The following is a 23,886-nucleotide window of genomic DNA, read 5'->3' on the forward strand; positions in this document are numbered from 1 at the left end:
TATGATTTCAATTTATTTCTTTCAGCAAGAAGCAGCACAGCTACTGGAAGTGTGCTTCCATAGGTGAGAACACTGGGGAAATGGATAATAGTGGGGTTAATTTTTCTGGGACAATAACAATGCACCTCTATTACATTTCATGTTTGAATGTGGGGACTGGTGAAGGGAGCCCCTCAGCAATCAATGGTTACAGTGATACTATTTTGAACATTTGAGTCTTTTACCTCTAGAGCACTGGCTGATATTGAACTTAAACTGAGCACTCAGTACACCTATTAAACACTTGAATTTCTGGGTAGCAGGTAGAGCACTCTGAAGCTTACATAGGGAGGAGTGTTGGGCTGCAAACCCATAACTCTTCAAAGTACATTAAAAGACTGGATACATCTTTACTGAACAATTGTTTTACCTTTAAAAAGAAAACATTTTTGAATTCACACACTCAACTCAATAACAAGCAACAAAGTATAGAGTAGAAACCAGAGTTCTTTGAGAGTCCTACTGAACTAGAAATCTGTATAAGCTCCCTCCACTGCAATCTAAAACACAATTCACAATGTAGAATCCCATCCTGTTATATCTGTCATAAAGTTCACAATTTGTCAGAGAGTTCACACAGTGATGTAGAAAGGGTGCCATTGGCTCTAATGTAAGCAGGGAAATTGTGCCTCTGCAGCGAATGTTGGAAGTGAAAAACAGGCACAGTAGATATGCAGAGAGCCTCTCACACTGATGAGCATTGGTGCAACAGCACTTGCTACGCAAATAATAACTACACCCCTGAGTTCACACTGCAAAACCCCTTCCTATTATATTTGTCAGAAAGATCACAATGTAAAAGCCCCAAGCTACTGTATTTGACACAGGGTCTGTGTTATCCATGTCTCTATGAGTTTTGAGCATTGGAATTACCTCATCGACCGAGTAATTCTACTGTTACCAAATCAAATGCCTGTAAACAAGTTTGTCACCAAAGAGGTGGAGCTACATCTATAGCATCAGAACTGAGCATCAAGTGGACCCCTTTAGCATTTGAACCTCCAGGCAGCGAGGCACAGTAGTTCAAGGATTACTAAGCCAAAAGGTGTGTGGTAGAAACACAGAACTATACAAAGCACAGTAAAAATGTGGGCCTCTAACTTCTAATGAACTAGAAATCGGTGTAGAAGCAGTGTCAGAGTGAAAAAAAGTAAAGCTACTTGACACAGAGTTCACAATGTGAAAACTGCTTCCAAATGTATTTGTAAGAGTTCACAATCTAAAACCCCTTCCTTTTGTATTTTTTAGAAACTTAGCAATGTAAAACCCCCTCCTATTGTATTTTCCGCAGGGTTACCCTATGCTAATCCCCTTTTCACTATTTGACATAGGGTCTGCATTAAAAATGTCTGATTGTTATGAGCAACAGCAGACCTCCTAGGAAGGCTAATCACAACTGCTGCACACACACATTTCCGTAAAATGCCAACTCTCCACTGTCTAGATGGCTTTTGAAATTTTTCTCTCTAATGTCATCAGCTATGGGAGCCAGCTAATGCTGTCTCTAGTCAGACCTAATTGAATACACTAGTGAAAGCGCACAAACTAAAGTGCAATTTCTCACCCTCTCCTCCCTAATAAGTCCCATCTTGAGATCTGATTTTTCGCTTAGTGCCTAGCTGTGCATTTTGGGCTCTAGCTCAGCCACCACCTAAGGAAACCTAGCAAACCTATACATTTTTGAAAAGTAGACTTCCAAGGAAATCCAGGATGGGGTGACTTGTGTTGCTGTCACCAGGTTATGTTACCCAGAATGCCTTGCATACCTTAAACTTTGTAAAAAATACATTTTCCTCTGTGATGCAAAGTTCTGGAATCTGCATGGATCCACAAACTTCTACCTACCACGGTATTCCCACATGTCTCCAGATAAAAATTGTACATCACTTGTGTGGGTAGGCCTAGTGCCTGTGACAGGAAATGGCCCAAAATGCAAAGTGGACAGATCAATTTTTTCCACAGAAACTGACCCATTTTTTGCAATGTGCCTAGCTGTGTATTTTGGTCTCTAGCTCAGCCACCACCTAGGGAAACCTAGCAAACCTGTTCAACTAGACACCCAGGGGAATCCAGGATGGGGTGACTTGTGTGTCTCTCTCAGAAGTGTTACATAGAATCTGTTGCAAAGCCCAAACTTTGTAAAACAAAAATGAATTTTCCTCACATTTCTTTGATGGAACGTTCTGGAATCTACAGGGAGTCACAAACTTCAACCCACCCAGCAGTCCCCTAAGTCTCCCAATAAAAATGGTACCACACAAGTGTGGGTATGTCTAGTGCCCGTGACAGGAAACGGCCCAAATGGAATGTGGACACATCACATTTTTCCACAGAAAACTGACTGGTTTTATTTTGCAATATGCCCAGCTTTGGACTTTGGGCTCTAGCTCAGCAGTCAACTATGGATAGCTAGCAAACCTGTACATTTTTTAAAAGTAGATGACCAGGGGAATCCACGATTGGGTAACTTGTGTGGCTCTCACCAGGTTCTCTTACCCAGAATCCCCTGCAAACCTCAAACTTTGTAAAACAAAAAAAATATCCTCACATTTCTGTGATGGAAAGATCTGGAATTAAAGGAAGCAACAAACTTCCTCAAATCCAGTATTCCCCCATGTTTCCCAATAAAAATGGTACCTCACTTGTGTGGGTAGGCATAGTGCCCACAACAGGAAATGGGCCTAAACATACTGTGGAGACTTCAAAATTATCGATTACAAAAAGACCTTGTTTTCCTTGGGAGTCACCTGCGTTTTTGATTCTGGGATCGGCAGCCATCTATGGAAACCTACCAATCCCAGAAATTTCTGAAAACTAGACACCCGGGGGAGTCCAGGGATGTGTGGCTTGCATGGATCCCCCAATGTTTTCCTGCCCAGAATCACCAGCAATCTTCAAATTTAGCTAAAAAGAATCACATTTTTCTTACATTTCTGAGTGGGATCACCGCGCCGGCACAAATGTCCTACCATGCAGCATTTCCCTTAGTCTCACAATAAAAATGATACCTGACTTTTACCTTTTGATTGATTTTATCTTTCATATTAACCTGCATGCCACCAAAAGAAGGAGCTAGACTATTTCTTTACTTCTATTCATAAGAAGTTGCTATCAGGTGATAGCCGAAGGGGTCCTTTCACAAAATGATGTGATTTGCTTCTTTATGTTACGTTATGGTTTGCTAAATTTATTTTGAAAGCGCATGTTTACCCGGAGGTGTCTTGGTGCTAACTTTACTGAACTTGTTACAAAAAAGCTCACTGGGACCCAAATAATCATGTTTTTATAGCAGACTGTTCGTGGATTTTATATACAGGGGAAAGGTATTCCAAGTTGTATATGCACAAATCATGAAACTTCTTATACCCACCCCAAGAAGGGGGTCTTAATTTTGAAACTGTAGCATTTTTTGCTACGCAGGACTTTCATGTCCTCGGTAGTAGATACCATTTGAAAATATTTTTCGACTAGTCAGATCCTACACAATGCAGAGCTATGAAGGTAATGCAAAGGGCCTTAAAAACAATTCTCCATCTAACTGGCAGCCAGTGCAACTGCTTTAATGCCATGGAAGCAGATTTGAAATTTGGGATCCCTAATAGCAACAGTGCTGCTGCATTCTGCAGGGTTTGCAATTTGTTCAAATATTGCTGTTGCATGTTTGTATAGAGGCCATTACAGTACTCAATTTTTGAAAGGACCATGAATGTGACTGCTGTTTTCTGTAATGCTGAAGGACTGTAGGTAAGGATCTTTTTATGGTTCTGAGGGGGTAAAAGGAAGAGGATGTGACTGCATTAACCTGAGCACCAAATGGTATTTTGTCGCCTACTAACACTCCAAGGTTGCGGGCCTTCTTGACAAGAGTTAGAAGGGTGCCCAGCTCCTGAGCCCACCATGAAGGGGACCAAAAGGAAGCTTGGTCTCTGAACAAAATGACCTGTTTTTTCAGAGTTTAATAACAGGCAGTTGTTGGCCATCAAATCTCTGACTGCACGCATGCAGTTGTGAAATGAGGTGCCCGTGTCCTGCTGACTCTTGGTCAGGGAAATGATGAACTGTGTATCGTCGGCATAAGACATGAGCGAGAATCCAAATGGTCTGATAAGATCAGCCAGGGTAGTGACATACACGTTAAACTACGTGGAGCTTATTAAAGCACCTTGCAGGACTGCACAGAGCAGTGACAATGGTTTGTATATGATTCTATTAAGAGCCATCGATTGTCCTTGACCGTGAAGAAATGATCTCAAGAGGGCTAGATCAACTCCTCCGATTCCGATGTTGTGGAGATGGATAATCAGCAGCTCGTGGTACAAGAGAGTAGGGCTTGTTTTCTCATATCAATATATTGTCCTTCTAGAGAAGGCTGAACTAGGTAGCACATCTTTTTGAGATGCTATTGTCTTCCAAGCAAGGGTCAGAATCATTGCTTCCTCCCATTCCTGTGGTGCTCTCTTGTAGGGGAAGCTGTCTCCTCTGAGTAAAGTGGTTATATCTTCTGAGTGATGTATCCTTACCTCACCGGCAAGGGTAGGGTTAATATGAATGTCTCCCCAATAAGACAATGTTCCCTCTGCAAGCCAGAGGTTTCAAAGATTGTGTTTTCAATTGCATTTTGTTCCCTTTCATACTCAGCTGCAACAGAGGTTGTCACTACTCATGTTTTTCCCGATACTTTTCACATAAACATCTCCTTAAAGGACTCCAAATAACTACTTACACTATCTGTCCCCCACCACCGACTTGTCACTGCTGCTCACTGTAACATTTTATAGCAACTTGAAAATACCCTGTGCCTTTTTAGGTCTCGTGAGCCAAAGGCTCGAAGAGACATTTTATATCTGGGCTTTTCAAAGTGCTGCCGTGGCCTAAAGCTACAGTGCACGTGAACGTGCACGCGCGCAGCGCCATGTGTCTTTCCTCCGTAGCGATCGTAATCACGATCACTTTCACTTTCGCGGCTCTTCTGTTGCTGGCATTCGCCCCTCCCTTCTCGCCCAGCCCTTCTTGGTTCCCTTTCAGATGAGACCAGACAGCTGCTGAAGACCTGGAAGCCTCTCCCTAGAAAAGAAAACACACTGCGCACCCATCTACCCGATCCCACCATTGGCTCTGGTTCCAGGCACATAGGGGTCTACCAGTGCTTTAAATACAAGCACAAAGAAGAAGGACGTCACATGTTATCGCACAACTCTTTGCTTGCCCACACAAATAAAAAAACAAATCCCTCAGAAGTGTTGCATAACATCACAACAGAGCACTTTGTTACTTGCTTAATTACTGTGCACGGGCGCCACACTCTCTTTTAGCATGGCACCCGCTTCTAATATATTCACAACACGGGTGCCCATTTTTATGTTTCAAAAATAAACAATACCTTTATGTCTGGTTAAATGCTTGGAACAACTATAACTGTTAGTGCGGTGCTCTTGAAACATACTTTAATCGCGGGGGCCGTTTGTAGAGCGCATTGCTTAGGTTTACGAATTGTGTGGTTTGGGATGTACCATCATGTAAGTAAAGGGGGTAGGGGGTTGTTTATATAAGTAAGCGTGAATGCTTCAACATGCGCTAGAATTGCTACAAAGCTCGTTTTTAAAAAAAAAGCATTCAGTGGCGCTAGTACATTTGCAAACTTGCAGAAGTGCGCATCATTTTTTCCCGTTAATGGCAGGCTACAACACCCTGTAGTTCCACCTGCGATTTGGTTTCATCTTGTCGAGCGTTGTGCTTCCCTTGGGTGTCGCTGCGCGTTATCAGTGGTTGCCTGTACTCCAGGTAAACTGGTCTTTTATGCACTAGGGAAAGTAAAACAAGTTATTTTTATTATTAGCAATGTTTATACCCGCACGGAGAAGGGTAATAAGGGTCTTCAAACGGTATGAGCTCTGGACATTTTGTTTTCTTCTTTTTTTGTAGCAAGGGGACAGGCTTAACGTATATTCTCAGCTGGGGATCGGAGTGGACACCCATGCTGATCAGGTTTCGGACGTAACAATACGGACCTTAGCAGGGGCTTTGTCAGTGGGAAGGTTGACCCTCCCCCTTCCCCCCCTAAACAGTCCTGCAGTTTCTGCTCATCCTGTACTCCACTATGCTCATTCAGTTCATTCTACCGGATAGCTTGTTACCGACATTACTTTCTGTGACGCAGCTACTCTGTAGTCCCTTTACAAGCATGGCTGCTAAGCTGTGCATGGCAGAGCCTGCTTCTTTCCATTCCCCACTCCTGCATCCCTCTCCTTTCACAGGCTCTGGTTTTCAAACACACTCGTCTACTTCAGATTACATGGTTGGGGCTTTGATAACAAAAGGTTAAGAAACAACCTTAAGGCACCACCTATTACCGATAGTAATGTGATACAAAAGACCAACACATCGCCATTTCTATGTTTTTGGGAAGTGCTCTAGACATTTCTATGCTGCCTGCAGTGCTAAAAATCCTTCTCCTGTTCCTGGTCATCGATGTGGAACATTAAAGCAATAGTAGGCAGGTGTTTTATGGTGCTGCCTTAAGTGGGTGCTAGGATTCAACTCAGGCTTCCCACATACTGTTGCTAAGGCAGAGGGAGCAATAAAAGTATGCCTAGGGCTCTGAAAATACCAACAATTCCAGATAATGCTCATAACATAAGCATACCAAAGACTCACCTAAAGATTGTTTTGTTGTTTAAATGTACAAATCACTTAGGAGGCACACACATCAATCTGCTGTACCTGTCCCTACATTACTGAAAGGCAGTGTACCTTTTTTAATGGGGAGAGAAACCCTTATCCCAGTTGCATAGAGGTTGCTTCTAAACTAGCATGGGGTGGGATGCGGTAGGAAAGAAATAACCTAGCTGTCAGTATACAAAAAATGTGGATCATGCTTTTTACACCATGCCCACTAAGAAGCTACATAGATGTTTTCTAATGCTATAGAAAAAGTGTCTTGCTTGTGACGTATATAACAAGCCTTTGCAATACAATAGGTCTCACATTTGCGAAAATGTGAACTATTAGCATTGTAAATGACAATACCTTTTATTTATGTGTTTTGCAAACCTGCAAGAGGTGCATAAACACACACTGTACGTATAGTCATCGCTTAGGAGAAGCTAGGCTGGCAGTAACTGCACCTCTTTTACTGCCAGCCGTGCTTCTCGTAAGCAAGGACTATAAGTTTAAAGTGCATGTTTACACACCACTTCCAGGTTTTCAAAACACAGAAATAAAATGCATTGTCATTTACAATGCCAATAACTCAAACTCCTGCAAATACGAGACCTATTGCATTGCAAATGCTTGTTATAACTGAAGGTGCTTAGTCATTCATTTGGAATTGTAGGTGGGGGGGGGTTGTGTGGATGGATGAGTGAATGAATTAGAGAATAAGTTAAGGAATTAATGAGTAACTTCATGGGTTAAAGAGTGAGTGAGTGAAATGTCAATCATTAAAGCAGTACTTTGAAGTGAATGGTGAGACCTATTGGCTTTAACAATGCTTGTTAAGAGAAATAAGCCTATGTACAAACGTTTGGGCAAAATCTTGCTCAATACCGTTGAGTTTTAGCTGAAGGAGAATGAAATATGGGAGGCATGGGTGCATGGTGCACCCAAAATGTGAATTAATAAATAAAGGGGAAAAGATGGTGGCTTGTATTGGTTTTATTTTTATTCCTTTTCGTAGCGCATCTTCTGGACAATAGATATGCGCCGTCAGCATTTCAAGTTTTCAGGTCCAAAGCTGTTGCGGAGCTGGCAAAATGTAGGTAGCCAATGGCGTGACAACAGTGTGATATGTTTTACAGAGAACTGAAAACGTTAGTGTTATAACAACACACACTGCACCTCTCGCTGCCAGGACTTCACTCTCTCAACTGACCCAACTCCTGCATTCATGGCTTTTCTATTTATGACTTGATTAACTGTGAAAGTCCTGACATGAATCTTGTTAGCGCTGTCAGAAACAGAATGCGGCTCAGTGCCCCGAAATATGGAGAGAAATGTGAGCCGTGCGTCTTACAAGCACCGCTCAGCCCTGCAGTAGGCAAGGCGCAATGGACGCCTTGGGGTGGTTTGTTGGCACATGCACAGTCACTCAAAGATTTATCCAGAAAACAAGACTGAATAAGCCAGTCTGGCTTCTAGTCACAAATGTAAGCGTTAAGTGCTCTGTCCTTTCTCTGCCTAGAAAGGTATTAAACTAGATGTCACCATGTCAAACATCTCTCAGCAATATTGCGCTGGTAATTCCTAACCAATCATAAATGTGATATCTTGCACTAAAGCTTCCTGCACGTGCGAGCGCGCGGCGTCAACCACTGCAACATAAAGCTCACCTTATTATGAAGTCATGGCTGTCAATCTCCTTGCCACATTCACTGTCAAGCAGGATTCCAGAGTTTCCCACCACGGCGCACATTTTAAAGCGCCGGCTTTTCATGGGAGACACTTCGGGCAGGAGGCTGTGTAAATTGTGAGAGATGTTCAGCGTGCGACGTCGGTCCAGCACGTAGTGGATGACATCCCCTGGCTTGAAACTGCTCTTCACCACAGACACGTCCCTTTCGGCGTCCAAGAATCGAAGAACGTCCTTTCTGAATACAAAAACAAAAATACATGCGATAATGAAATCCCCTGCATGTACCTACATTACACAAGAGCATAACAGACACACTGCTGGCTGGCTGCATTGATTAATTCTGCTTGGATGGCCTGGTTGAGCATGTGAGAAAATATTGCGCCTAAGAAACACTCTGCGTTGATAACACTCTGCGTTGATAACCTCTGATAGTCCTTGTTTTTCATTTTAAATGTTAAAAAATCGGTCAGATTTTATAGTGTCATTTAATAAGATAAAAGTATGTGGCTCATCTTAGCTCTAGGAATGCTGCCATAATGAAAAACTCCAGATGAGCACGTGACTGAGAAACAAAGAGCAGGCACAGTACCACATTATTGAGGAATTGAAGCATAGGGTCTGAATAATAAAAAAAAAAAATGAAAATCTACCATTGTTTGATGACTGCTATGTTTGGAGTATATGAACAAATACATTTTTTTAAATTAACAAATAATTCCAGGAGTGGTCCTAAGAAACTGCGTCAGTTGCTTCTTTCTAGGAGTACTCACCCAGTTGCGCATTTACTGATGTAAAAATGTGCATGTATACTTGCAAAAGAAAACTTTTTTTCATCCTAGGAAAATAATTGACCTCCTGGAGAAACAATTTTTAATGCAATCAGTGCTAATTTTGCAGGTGCCCAGCCCTCTCCCCATTTCACCCTGTGATGTTTAAATCGTGATTTTTTTTTAAATACTTGTATTTTTTGCAAAACGTGTGCATTACTTATCTCACCCTCAAGGAACATATCACCAGCTCTCTTCATTCAATGTATATAACAGGAATTCAGTTATCTTCTGAGGAGCCTACCAGAGGTGGGTGGTGATGAGCAGGCTGCACACCTTTATTGTTCAAGTGACAGCAGTAGTCCTGCATTTGTTTGGAGATTGTCCAAAGGTGGTGCTCCCTTGTCGGCCATACACCAACAAGTCTGATCCAATTAAGTGGTCTTAAAGGGGCCTTTCATACCATTGAAGTTTGTTCATCTAAACCCAACATACAACACCATAGTAACAATGATTTGTAGAGCAAGGGGAAGAGTAGTGAGAAACAAGAGATGATGGTTAAACATATATTCCAAGGCATGTGAACACCAAATTTGACACTCCTCCTTCCCGAGGCCACACACTCTTGTACACCCTCAGACTGAAGTAACCTAATCCCTTGTGTACTCCATAACATACTAAACCTGGGAGAAGTGAAGGGTCCCAGTCATACTAGACAACATGGAAGTACCTAGATTGACAATAGTCACCGTCTTCAACTTGGGATAAAGGCATAAAGGTCCGTCCTGGCCTGGCACCATTTCTTTGCCATGTCAAAGCCTGGATATGGGGATAACAGTCAACCATTTTGATAGGAAGCTGATCTTGTGGGTCCCCAATCCAGAGTGCCAAATAATCTGCTGGTAAGCAACATCTTGAGGAACATTCAACTAAGGGTTCAAAGCTCATGAGGCTTCTGTTCATGAAAGCATAACAATGAAGTAAAAAATGTTGATATGGGGGCGTGGCCACACAAGATGGCTGATCGGACGTCATCTGCATCGGCTCCATCACCACAAGGCTGTCGTGGGCATTCCTAAAGCCCAATGTAGCCTTGGTAGCCTTGACTCATCAAACTAAGTGGCATTAGCAGTGGTAACAAAGGTGCTCTCAGCGGAACCGGCGAGAAACCAGCCATGGCGGCAGAGGAGCACGAAATGTGGAGAAGGACGGCGGGACCCAAGATGGCAGCACGCGGCTGCTCAGGCTGACCCAGAGCCTCTAAACAAGAATGGGGACTGCAACGCGGGAGCAGCACTACTACACGACTCCCAGAGCAAGCGCAGGACACAGCAGTGAGCAAGAGGTCAAGAAGACACCCATGGATACACCTACCGCCCGCCGGTTGGCTCCGCACCGGAATAAGCTGCAGGGAACACCGAGGGGGTACCGCGGGCCGATTGGCTACTGAAGGCTCCGGGGTCGGCGGGGGCCCCCACCCCATATTACTGGCCTTGGTCACCCGTGAGAGGCAAGTGGTAGCCCTGGGGGTCTCAGAGGGCAGTGGCAACACAGTGGGGAGCCCTCACTTCGTAAATGCCTGACTCTGACATGGTGGAATTAAGCCCACACCGACGATTTCCACTTAAAGAGTAACCGAAGCAAGCCTGAAATGTATATGTCATCCAGCAAGGGCACGAGCAGCTAAAGGTATTAGAGGTCAGTGGGCAGTGCGCCTTTATTTTGCAACCATGTACACACAATGAGTGCCTGACCCTAAGATGGCGCAGAAGACTGCCCTTCTACATAAGCCCTCTTGCACACCTCATGGGTGAGGGATCCAACCCTTATCTTTGAGGACACAGGGACCTCTCCGAGAGTGAAAACAGTGGCAAGAGAGAAGAGCACAGGAGAGGACTGGGAAACTGTGGCAGCTCTGGATTGCAACACAGACCGCATCTATGCCACCTAAGAAGACAACCTCTAAGGTGTCTAGATACTTTGCACCTGAGGAGAAGACACAAGCACAGGAGAAAGAGACCCCAATCCAATCATGGCCTTGACCAAGGAAGAGCTGCTCAGTTGCCTGAAGGATTTAAAGCTAAACTGTGCTCTGAATTAAAAGGGGATCTGCAAGCCTCCATGGCCCAATTAAAAACGGAACTCTCAGAAAAAATAACCTCACTACTACAGGATATAGACTCCATTGGAACAATACCATTGGATGCGGAGACCCAAACCCAGAAGCTCGACAAACGAACGAAGGAGACGATAGACAAGGTACAATTCCTGCACTCACAACTTCAAATGACCCTATTGAAGAATGAAGACCTGGAAAACAGGTCTAGGCGAGAAAATATACGCATCAGGGACCTGGAGGAAGGGTCAGAAGGTCCAGATTTAGAGGCGCTTGTGGAAGGCCTCTTCACAGAGATCCTTGGGCCTAAACGACTCAAAATTAAAATCGTAAGAGTGCACACGGTGGGCCCCGTGCTGCCGGGTGAGAGATGTCACACCCGAGACATTCTTGTCAAACTTCACTGATATAAGGTAAAAGAAGCTATCCTAGAAGAATCCAGAAAGAAAGACTCCATCACCTTTCAAGGATTTCGCTGTGTACTATTCCAGGATCCGGTGCAGGCGACCCTTGAGAGGAGACAATCCTTCAGACCTCTTACAGAGAAGCTCCACAAAGACCAAATAAGATATCAATGGACTTATCCCATTGGGCTAGCGTTCGAATATAAAAACAAACAGCATCATGTCACGGAGCTCAAAGAAGGCATGGAGCTCCTCGAGATTCCCATACCAGAAGATGAGGCTTCCAGCTCACAGTCCCGAAGAAGTGACTATCCTCGGTCCAATGACACACAGTGGGAAACAATCACTAAAGGTCACTCATCTAGGACCTGACGCGAGGACAACAGAAGGAAAGGAAGGTTTAACTGCTACTGACACAAGCGAGAGGACCTGATGCTTGTACAAGTGCAAGGAAGAATTTACATAAAATACGACGGACAAGATACAGGAGGACAGAGGTTTGATCTAAATCTAACCTACATCAGCCTATGGATTGATGTGGTGAATGGGGAATGAACACGTGCCTCGACTAAAGGCGGCCTAAGGAGTCCCGCACGACAACAGGGAAAGATCGGAACTTTTGCGACACAGTCCTCAGAAGTGACTGGAGCTTTATGGACGCTCAACATAGGGCTGCACACCGACTAAGGCTGCTGAGAAGACAAAAGGTCTGGAGTAGGGTACGATATATCCCACATCGCTCAGGAGTGGTCATGAAGCATGCAGACGAGGCTCACGCTGCAACGGATATATGGCTACGTTGGACACTGATACTCTTAACAAGAACTGTCGTAACAGCAGGGCACGTAAGGGTCCTGTGGACAAATACTGTTATTTTTTATGGTTATGTTTTAAATTCAAAGGGAGGGTTCGGGTGGAGGGAGGGGTGGTGGAGAAGCAGATGGAGGGGGGAAGAGACATTGCTACGCCAAAGGGCGATCTATGGTGTCGGTGAAGATGAGGCTTTGGCGAGAGGCACCTGGCAGGGAGGTAAGACACGACTACCCAGGGAGGACACACAGCGATGGGGCGGGGGTACCAAATAAGATGATATCAATCACATCATGGAATGTGAAAGGCCTGAACTTGCCGATCAAGCGGCAAAAAACTTGGAACTATCTTGACGACCACCAATTTGATGTTGTGGCGCTCCAAGAGATGCATCTTAAAAGATCAGAAGAGTTGAGGCTTAGGCATAAAAACTATTCACTTATATACAGGTCATCCGCCAAAACAAAACATAATGGGTTGCATTAATGTTTCACAACAGCACTAAATTCCAGACTGAAGGCATTCAGACAGACAAAGATGGACGGTTGGCAATGGTGAAAGGGAAGCTCAGAGGTAGAGCTGTGACACAGGTCTCGGCGTATGTCCCCAATTCTGGACGCAACATTTGTGAGCTCGCTACTGAATATAGTGAGTGATTTTGCAGAGGGACAAATAATCATGATGGTGGACACTTTAATCTCACCTGGCATAGGTCCACAGGAGGCAGTTTCCCTAAATCCCTACAACAGAATTGCAAAACCTGGGGTTCTTTGACGCATGGAGATTTCTTAATCCCACCACCAAATATTACATGTACTATTCACATGCCCACCAAACATACTCCAGGCTAGACTACATTTGTATGTCACAAGAACTACAGGGCCCCCTCCAGGGTGATAGTATCCATCCCATCTCTCTATCTGACCATAGTCCTGTAATGGTTGGCCTAAAGTGGGGAGGGAAGATGCAGGGGTTCACAAAATGGTATTATCCCACCTCACTGACAAGAGATAAGCTGCTCTGTGACGAACTGCGACTCGCGATTAGAGTGTTCTTTCAAATGAATGAACCGGGTGACACCTTCCCTCAGAACAACTGGGACGCTTTTAAGGCGGTCATTAGGGGAAAATGTATTGCGATGGTATTGGCACTAAACAAGGAAAGGGCAAAGGAGTGGGAGGGCCTGGAGACAGCCCTGTCCCAAGTAGAAACGGATCACAAAAAGAACCCCACTCGCACGCAGTCTAAAGCGCCAGCTGGGTACTCTCAAAGGGAAACTGGGGGCAATTTAAACAAACAGAGAGGATTTCACACTGCTCCGGCTTCGTCGGAGTGCTTATACACAGGGGAATAAAGTGGACACACATCTGGCGCGACAGCTTATGGAAAAAAGGATGAGGGAGTTTATTGGAGGAATACGCAAAGATGGGGGAATTAGAATTAGACAACAGGGGTAAAGCCTCTTTGTTTGGGGCTTTCTACCAAGATCTCTATAAAGCAGCGCCCCTTGACACCTCGGTGCAGAAGGCTTAATTAGACTTGCTTGCCCTCCCTAAGATCTCAGAAACATGGAGGGAACAATTGAATGCTCCAATCTCTGAAGATGAGGTTCGACCTTCGATTGGAGCGCTTAAACTTCATAAATCCCCGGGGATGGAGGGTCTAACGGCCCTCTTTTACAAAACATACACATCTGAACTACTGCCTCATCTGACATCCCTATTTAATGACATAGCAACGAGACAATCGGTCACCCCCATCATGGCAGAAGCGCTCATCACAGTAATTCCAAAGTCGGGGAAGAACCCGCAGCATTGCACCTCATATAGACCGATAGCTCTACTAAATCTAGACGGCAAGCTCTACTCGGCTATTTTAGCGACCCGTTTAGAAAAACTACTGCCCGACATTATCCACCCAGATCAGTCCGGTTTTATAAAAGGGAGACAGACAAATGACAACATCCATAGGAGGCTTCACCTTATAGAAAAAGCCAACAAATTCAAACTTCCAGCGATAGTTTTGGGCTTGGATGCGGAAAAAGCCTTCGACAGGGTGGACTGGCACTTCCTGTTTCTTACCCTGGTGAGGATTGGCTTTGGAGATAGGTTTTTGCAAATGATAAGAGCCAATTATTTAAGCCTGCACTCTAGATTTCAGGTTAATGGGCTGAGCTCGGCGTTCTTTGAGCTGGGACGAGGAACAAAGCAGGGGTGCCCTTTGTCGCCACTGCTGTTCGCTCTGAGTATTGAGCCGCTGGTGGCCGGACTTAGAGCGAATCCAGCCATTCAAGAAATTAGATTTGGGGGAGATGAACATAAGGTGTCACTATTTGTGGATGACATCCTGTTAACTCTCACAACTCCTACATCATCCCTCCGAGCACCACAGCCGGAATTAAGACCATTTGAGGAAGCGGCAGGCTTTCGGGTCACCCTCTCAAAATCTTCCATACTGAACTTAACGCTATCAGAAGGGGAGAAGCTACTAATACAGGAGGAATCCCCATTTGCATGGGCTAAGCACAGTTTAACATACTTGGGAATTCAGATTACCCCACATATAGAAGGATTGTTCAGGGTGAACTTCCCATCCTTACTCAGACAGGTAAAATAGGAACTACAGCAATGGAAACCCCTGTTTATCTCATGGCTGGGTAGGATCTATGCAGTCAAAATGACCCTTCTCCTTAAGCTGCTCTATTTGTTCCAGGCACTCCCAATAGAATTGGATAAGGATTACATAAAAGGAGTACGATCTATGATACTACGCTACATTTGGCTGGGTGGTAGAGCAAGGTTACCCTTCCTTGTAGTAAGGAGACCTAGGGCGGAGGAAGGGGTGGCTCTCCCAGACATAGAGCTTTATTATAAGGCAGCACAGTTAAGGGTGATCACTGAATGGTCCATGTGGGAATCTGACAAGCACTGGCTCCACATGGACCGGGCCATCGTGGGCAGGACAATTTGGGACGTGCTGTGGAAACCCAAAAAAGATAGCCCAGCTAATGCATATCTAGGCACCCCTACCAAGACCACGCTTAGGACTTGGGACACGGTAAATAGGAACCTGGGCTGGATGCTTTTCCATCTCCTAATACACCTATACACTTTAATCCGGACTTCCCGCCTGCGCTAAAAGAAGGGCCATATGATGCATGGCGAGAAGGAGAGTGCAGAATGCTCTCAGATCTATTTCACAACTACGACATTCTCTTCTTTGAGAATTGTTAACATGATTTTGGGGTACCACCCTCGGAGCACTTTCACTATTTACAACTTAAACATTGGGCACTACATCCGTAGGTTAGAGAGGCAGCGACTAGAGACCTGACCCCAATAGAAACCCTGGTGCGGAAGGTTAGTACGACCAAGGGCGCAATCTCCTTTTTATACAAGCTACTGGTTTCCAATATGATGGCGCCACAGCCCCAATACAGATCTACATGGGAACAGTCATTGGGAAGGGAGACAACTGAAGGGGAATGGAAACACCTATGGACAGACATCACTAAATATAACCACTCACTTGACCTGAGGGAGGCACATTACATAATGTTATTCGACTGGTACCTATTACCTGCCAAACATAGGAAGATCTTCCCCCTCAACTCAGATCTATGCTGGAGAGGGTGCAGGATCCTTGGGGATTTCTGCCACATTTGGTGGGACTGTCCAAAGATCAAACCATTTAGGGAAGAAATTCTGGCCCAAATTAAGGACATGCTAGGTTACCCATACCGAGCTCCATAGATGTGATTCTCCTGGGTCTTAGAGATACTACACTAGAACACCAAACTAAGGCGGACAAAGCAATTATGTGGGCATGTTTGGGAGCAGTGAAAAAGGCGATAGCTGTTAACTGGAAGAAAAAAGAAGCACCAATACTGGCGCAATTGCACTCTCGCTTATGGAAAATACTCATGATGGAGCGTATGTCGGACATTTTCAGAGACAAATATAACATTTTTGAACAAAAGTGGGGTCCACTGGTGATGTATCTTACAAAAGAGCTCAAGCTTGCAGTCTGTCCACCTACACTGAGAGGACTACACCTGTTCCAATTTTAGATCTGGCAATAGGGTTACCACAGATGGCATTTAACAACTAACGGAATGACACTAATCAGACACCACACAGAATAAATGCACTCTACCAGTCAGCCCTGAGTAGTAGCTAGGGGAGGATGGGTTTCCTTCTGCACCACAGGGAGGGGGGAGAAGGGTAGGGGTTGGGAGTTGGGGGCTTTAGTTACCTGTTTTTCTTTTTCTGGTAAATGCCATTGCATTAAGGGTTAATGATGAGCTTCACAAGAGAATCATTCCTGTATTGTAGGATACTGTGACAGAATCAGCTATGTATAGCGTTTGGAATGATGAGATGACTATTAGCGAAGATGGTTGGGAATTGTTTATCTAAATGCCAATAAACAGAACTTTGACAAAACAATGTTGATATGGGGAGCAGCGTGACAAGGGTTCCTGTGGCGAGACATTTGACTCTAGAATAAACACACTACTATCAGGTCTGTAGCATCCTCTGGTCACGTTCTGCTTTCTGAGTAGACAAAGGAATGGATTTTTATCATCTAGTGTTCATGCACACATTCTGAGAAGATATGACATGTTTACAACCCTTGAGTAAACAATCTTTGAAACATGGGGTATCACTTCTGGATTTCTAGCTTCAGTGTAGCGCTAAATGCCAGGGCTTCTAAAAGACACAGAAAATGTCCTCCACTGTACTTCATGGAAGGACTCCAGCCAATAACATTAGCAAACTACTCTTCATGTTTTGCCCAGCAGGGTTGCCAGTTCCCAGTCCTGAGGAACCCCCAATATTCATGGGATAGGGCAGTAAAGGCTATAAGTTCATTTGTATCCAGATACGTTTCAATCTCTGAATGCTCAACTGTTCATGATACTACTGTCAAAGAATCACCTTACACATAGAATTATTAGAACTGAAGCAGGAGCCTGAAGACGAAGCTCGTTACTTGGTAGAGGTTCTGGAGACACTAATCCCAGTGGGAAGATCATATCCCTTCTGGAGATGAATTTTTTTGTGTTGTTTATATCTCAGGAAATTTCATGCTAAGAATGAATCTATTTATCTAGATATTGAAGTGTGGAAAAGAATGTGTGTCTCTTTTTGGGATCACATCTGAATAAAGAGATTGTACAGTGCAGTTTTGTCTACCAGTGAGAACACATATGGATTATTTGTTCTGATGAAGTCCTCATGGATGAAACGCATTGGCCGGGCTGATTAATTTTCAGTTTACAAAGAATACAAATACATGGGAAAAGTTTTCAACAAAACTACGTGACTCTGTGTATTAGAGATATTAATCCCTTGAAGCGGTGTTTGGACTGAATACTTATTGTTCAGAGGAATGTGTTTTTGATGCTGAAATTCGGATAATAGGATATTTTGTAAAACTTTGGTCTGAGGATGTAGTTTGATGTCATATTCTTAACTATTAAGAATAACATATTTGCTGAGATGAAATTGACGCTCCTGCTTTAGTTCTTCCAATAATCTTTGGGTCGAAATGTGTCAACATCAACAAACAGGGTAGTCAGGTGTCAAGAAAACTATGGAAGACAAAAACTAGCCAGCTTAGAGACCACTTGCTTCCCTTATTAAATATTTTTACCTCAATCCCCTGCATAACATTTTGGCAACTTATTCGGACTAATGTTCTAAAAGACATTACCTGTATTTTTATCATATTACTTTGGATCTAGATTTACACCTTAAAAGTCAGTAAAATTCTCTGCATTATTCAGTTTTTTACTCACATCGAGTGGTGATATCAGCACTATGAACTCTGCACTTTCATGTAGTTTATTGTCATGATGTAATTATGTTATGTATGTCTATTGTGTAAAGCATTTATGTGTGTGATTTAATTGTCTAAAGATCTTTGAAGTGAGTCAATGAATAGTTTTTGATGATCAAATGATGGACTGTCTTGATCATTTTTGTAAATAAGTAAATTTGATGAGTGATAACCAAGAGAGTTACTTCTTCGTTTTTAGTCAGTTTTTGAGTCACAATGAGATGCATCAGTGCTTTCTTACCACAACTGTAAAGCACCAAACATTTTCCTAGACCCGACATGGGGCAGTATCTCACTCGTAAAGAGGAAGCTGTCCTGCGTGGCAGCTTCCATCTATTGAATGCAGGCTGAAGGCATCGGTGGGAGCTGTCAGTGGTCCAGGGGACCACTTCATGCTGCTCTCTCCCTCAAGACAGAAGGCATTCCCTCAATTTCGACATTATTAATAGCAGCACTTACTCTTTTGTGGAGGGCTGCTTTCAGCATTTATGGTATGAACATGCAGATATGGAGGTCTGTTGTGCCTTGCAGGCCCCTATCCCTGCTTACACACTAGTTTGGAAGGGGTCACAAAATGTCTCCTTCCTCATAGTAATGAGGCTGGAGCTTTCGTGATATCCTGCAAATATACCTTTTGCACTATGAGTAATTAGCATTTCAACCACAATACAAGATACAGATCAGCTAGCAATCCAGTTGGTGCACAGAAAGCACAACTCATTTGTATCCTGACCTTCGTACTTCAGGTCTTATATCGATTGCTGCACCGATATAACAAGGAGATGGTGCCCACACTTAAGAGCTTTATATAGAGTTTGATAGATGCTGGTTACATGCCAAAAAGTGAAGACTTCCTGTTAATTCTTTTTAGAATGCTTAGCATGCTAAATCTTAAAGAGGCAATGAATCTGCTGGTGTTTGGTGGCTATCCCGCATAAGGGCCCATATCTTTATTTGAGGACTGACCTACATTAGAATTAGGGGTTTCCTCCAAATTACAAGACGATAGGAGAAATTCTTGCTAAAAGTGCCTCCCGAAGAACTTAGTAAATGATTTACAGTGATTTACAGTGGGATCGATATAGAAAACCCTCCAATTTTAGGAGGAAGCCTATGTCTCAAGGAGAATCCATCAGTGAAAATGCATGCACCCCTCTATCCCCATGAGTTAGATGTTCAACTGAAGGATTTGCCTCTGGGTTTGGCACCTGCTCCTAAAATCAGAATATTTTACATTCCCATCCGGCCCTAAAGTGATTCTTTAGTCTCCCAAAGGTGCAATATGAAGTTCACATTACTAATCTAGTTCTCCTGTGAGTGTTGTTTTGCTGGTGGTTTCTCATTATAAGTACTTCATTCAAGGAAGACTGAATGTTGTGATCTTCGAAGGGATCTGCTCATGGTAATACCTGATTGGCTAATAAATTGTGTTTCTCCTGTTGATTTTGTCTGGCATATTTTCTCTTTTCTTGTGTCTAATGGTAGAAGGCTGAGAAGCAAGGACATTGCCTTTATCTTGGATTACTGTGTTACATATTCATCTGGAAACATCAAATGGTCGCAAGTCCATACTATATATTCCTTTGATTTCAACTCATCTAGAGAAATCACTAACAAATGGATTAGGGACACTGTAGAGGGCCTAGTTGACCTTCAAAATTCTTTCGGCATCTATGATTTTAATTCCCTCGCAAGTCTCAGCATATAAACTCCCCAGCCAGGAACACCCTTAAAGACAGATAATTCTCCATTACAAAGACCAACACCTGAATATAGACCTAACTTTGCCCAACTAGGACAGGGGCTTTTAGGATCAAATTTCTCATGCTGTCACTACATAGGAGGAAGGAAGTTTTCAGAGTAACTCACTTAAGCAGCAGAAAGGTTCAAGTGGGAATCATACCTTTGTAGGTGCAAAGTGACAAGGTGGTTTGCAAACAAACCAGGGATTTACACCTGTATATCATAAAGAGGTAAACATGAATATGCTATATCGTTCCTGATGTGCAGTCACGACCTCAGTTGGTGATCTCGGATGCTTGGAAATACTGCTATGGAGATAGGTAAGGGTGCCTGAATGGTTGTGAAATTGTGTTGGAAGCACAAGGCGGAGGGGTGCATTATCATTCACCCAACAATTCATATCTCTACAAATGAAATCATTCTCTGGTCTCAGTTGGAAACTTCAGAACTGCCTGAAACGTTACCCTGTGCCTTGAAAAGGAACTGCGATGAATAGCAAATGGAATATTGGGCACTGTACCAATGGCAAATAGTGCCAATTTACCAATGGGCTGGTTACAAAATAATTTTATTACATGTCTACTGCTGCTTAGTTGACATTACTATAACCTTTTCTTCAATGAGCTAGTCATCTCTTTGTTTTAAGCAATGTTGGTGAAACGTTTTGTACTGCATTGTCAAAACTCTTTAATAGGTTATGGAGCACCCAGCTTCTGTTGAAATACCCTAAGAATATCTTTCCCAGATTAAACCATGTAATCTGGAACTCTATATTGCAGTCCTTACTATGTTTTACCGCAGTGCATTTTGGGTTTTGTAGTAAATCAATTGGCCAATGTTTTACATTATAATTAGGGATCCCAGTTTTACGGTATTTTTTCTTAACATCTGTATTTATCCATATTTCTTAATTTTTTAGCCATTTTAACAGTATTTCTCCACGTTTATTCTGAGGTTTGTGAACAAATGAAGTTCTTACTTGTACATTTACACATTTATTTAACTGGTAAACGTGCACTCATAGTTCGATGTCTTTCAGGTTGGAGCAGATTACAAAGTCAAATATAATAAACCAATACAACAAGATTAAAACACTAGCAGCATACCACAAACACTGTTGAGATATGGAGTTATTTAAGGAAATCTCATCCCGGTTTTAAGCTTGCTATGCTGTCAATCTACACAGCTGTTGGACCGGAATTCATGAATGACAGGATACATAGCAACTCAAAAGAAGCCAAATTATCGGTAGCATTCCACTTTTAAAAATATAGATACAGACAGAAAACACACTGTTTTCTGTCTGTATTTAGCTGTAAAATTAAGTAAAAACGGGAAACGGGAAGTTCTAATGGATGGTAGAAGGAAAATTTGGATTTATGTTAGGAATATCATGTACAAATGTATGATGTTATTGAGGCAGATAGGGTGAAGAAACATAATTAATGATCACTTAAACCAGGACATTTACGTGTGACAGAATGTGATTCTTAAAAAAGAAGTATATGTTTCTCGGCGCCAAAAGATGGTTTTAGGATGGCAAGGGGTAAAGCTGCACTGCTTCAGCCAGGTGACTGCATCCTGTTTTTTCTGTGGGCCCAACACAAACAATTCAATCAGCCCTGTTTAAGATGAGCAAGCCTGGAGCAAACCATGTGCCAGGGCCAAACCACTGTTTTTCCGGGAGACATCTCAGGTGGTTGCACTGTCGCAATCTTAGAAGATTTACAGAGTCACATGCTGCACGGACTGCACCGGCTCCAGCTTTTAGCATGAGAGAACAGCACAACCGGGATGGAACTGTGTGCCGGTGTACTATAGTTCCCCGCTCCCCACGGATATGCGCTCCCCCGCACGCGCGTGTGTGTAAAAGTGAGAATAAGTGAGAGTGTCAAATCAAAACAGTGTGTGATTGTAACTGTGAGATTAGTCCGTGATTAAGAATAAGTGGCGAATGTGTGCCATATAGCGGGCACCAATAGCACATATTAAAGGAAGTGGGGTCAACTCGTCAGAACCATTAGCTTTATTGCCACACTATGACGTACTTGAATTATTGAGCTATTACTTTTTAAAGCAACTTTATGTAAAAATGGTGTTTTAAGATGCACAATTTAGCACTCCATTAAAAAAAAAAAAACCTTGGAGGACCCCTCCCATTCCCTCCTATAAGAAGTAGTTCAACCTCACTTCCATTTAGGTATTCGAGTATTGTGCCCTACCACTTTCAGAGATCACCAGCCTCAATTTACAGGCATGGATCCAATAATTATTTTGCAGTCATAAATAACTGGGTGGAACAGTTTTTCAAATTTTACAAAAATAGGGTTCCATCAAAGGTGTAGTAAGAATCTTCTGTATTAACTCTACTCACTGACATAAACACTTGCTCGTTATCACAGGCAATTGAACAACAGCATCCACATATTCAGACGAATGGAGGAAACATCCATAATTATCACTCTCTGGTTGATGAAACCGGCAGTCAAACCAACGTTGCAAGCTGCGAATTCGATTCGGTATTTATTATACTCTTATTGGTGAATTTTGATTGTCAGGTCCTTTATAAAATCTCGACTCCAGATATTAATAACATAAAGTGAGAAGAAAGACTAAACTCTGTGGAACTCCATAGGCCTTTATTCCCTGTTACAACTCTCAGTACAGGCCTATTCTATCTAAGCAAGCCTAAAATACAGAACACAAAACCAATACCATCTCTCTGTGTATTTGTGGATAATGGCATCAGGTACCTCTGAGGGACAGAACAGAGCAAGTATCAGTACCATCCTGAGGGGTAAGGTCTTCCTGCATCACTTAAGGATCGATGATTCTATTTTGCTGTTGTCACAGATTTCTTTCTGAGGGATCCTAACAACCAATTGTTCTTCATCACTGCAGATATTTGGGCTCCTACAAGCCCTAAGACTAATATTGCAATACAAATGTAATTTGGTAATATATAAGGGGGCTCATTTATGAGCCCCTGCGTCACTTTTGCGCCGCCGGTGCGTCACTTTTTGTGACGCACCAGTGGCATAAAACATGCGCCATGTTGCGCCATATTTACAAAGTGACGCATCTAGGTAGATGCGTCACTTTGTAAACCCCTGCGCCACATTATACCTGCGCCAGGTATAATGTATGCAAGGGGGGCGTTTTGACGCAACAAAGGGTCGTAGAAGTGACGCAGTGAAATCTACGAGATTTCACTGCGCCACTTTTAGTGTGCAAATGCGTCAATTTCTTGCGCCTGCCTCACAGCAGGCGTAAGACTGACGCAGGCCCTTTCACATGGGGCTTGCCCCATGTGAAAGGACACATTGCTGGAGTTGCGTCACTTTTGTGACACACTCCAGCGATGCGTCACTTTTGCGCCTACAGATACGTCAGAAATACTGACGTATCTGTGACTCCTTGCGACATGATGCGTCATACTGTAAATATGACGCATCACTGGAGTCGCAGGGAGGGCGCAGTGAAAAGTGGCGCATCACTGTTTTCACGCAGTGATGCGTCATTTTTCATAAATGAGCCCCTTGATTGTCATCTAGGAGGCATTTCTATTCTCAATTTTCATGGAACTGTAAGACGCACCTTTCTCTTTTTGCTAATACATGGTTTTGAACAAGGACCAGAAGACAGGATGCGGCAATAAGTCCAGTCTGAACCATTGTGCTTGTTTATATAGGCCACTGCCTCAACATGTTTACTTGGGCTGGTAATTGATGGGGCATTGAAAGAGGGATTTTTCTGCTTTGGTGGTTATTTTACCGTTGTGCCTGTTATATTAAGCACAACTTTATTGGAATA

General features: G+C 43.2%; 1 protein-coding gene across 1 annotated transcript in view; it reads right to left on the reverse strand.

The window, feature by feature from the left end:
* Positions 1-23,886, reverse strand: part of ST8SIA4 (ST8 alpha-N-acetyl-neuraminide alpha-2,8-sialyltransferase 4) — a 480,430-nt gene that overhangs the window by 302,227 nt on the left and 154,317 nt on the right. Inside the window, exon 3 of the mRNA XM_085632554.1 lies at positions 8,367-8,624. Coding sequence (XP_085488680.1) covers positions 8,367-8,624 — 258 coding nt within the window. The remainder of the gene's footprint in view (positions 1-8,366; positions 8,625-23,886) is intronic.

The sequence above is a fragment of the Triturus cristatus genome, chromosome 2_1, assembly GCF_964204655.1.
Source record: "Triturus cristatus chromosome 2_1, aTriCri1.1, whole genome shotgun sequence".
Taxonomy (NCBI): Eukaryota; Metazoa; Chordata; class Amphibia; order Caudata; family Salamandridae; genus Triturus; species Triturus cristatus.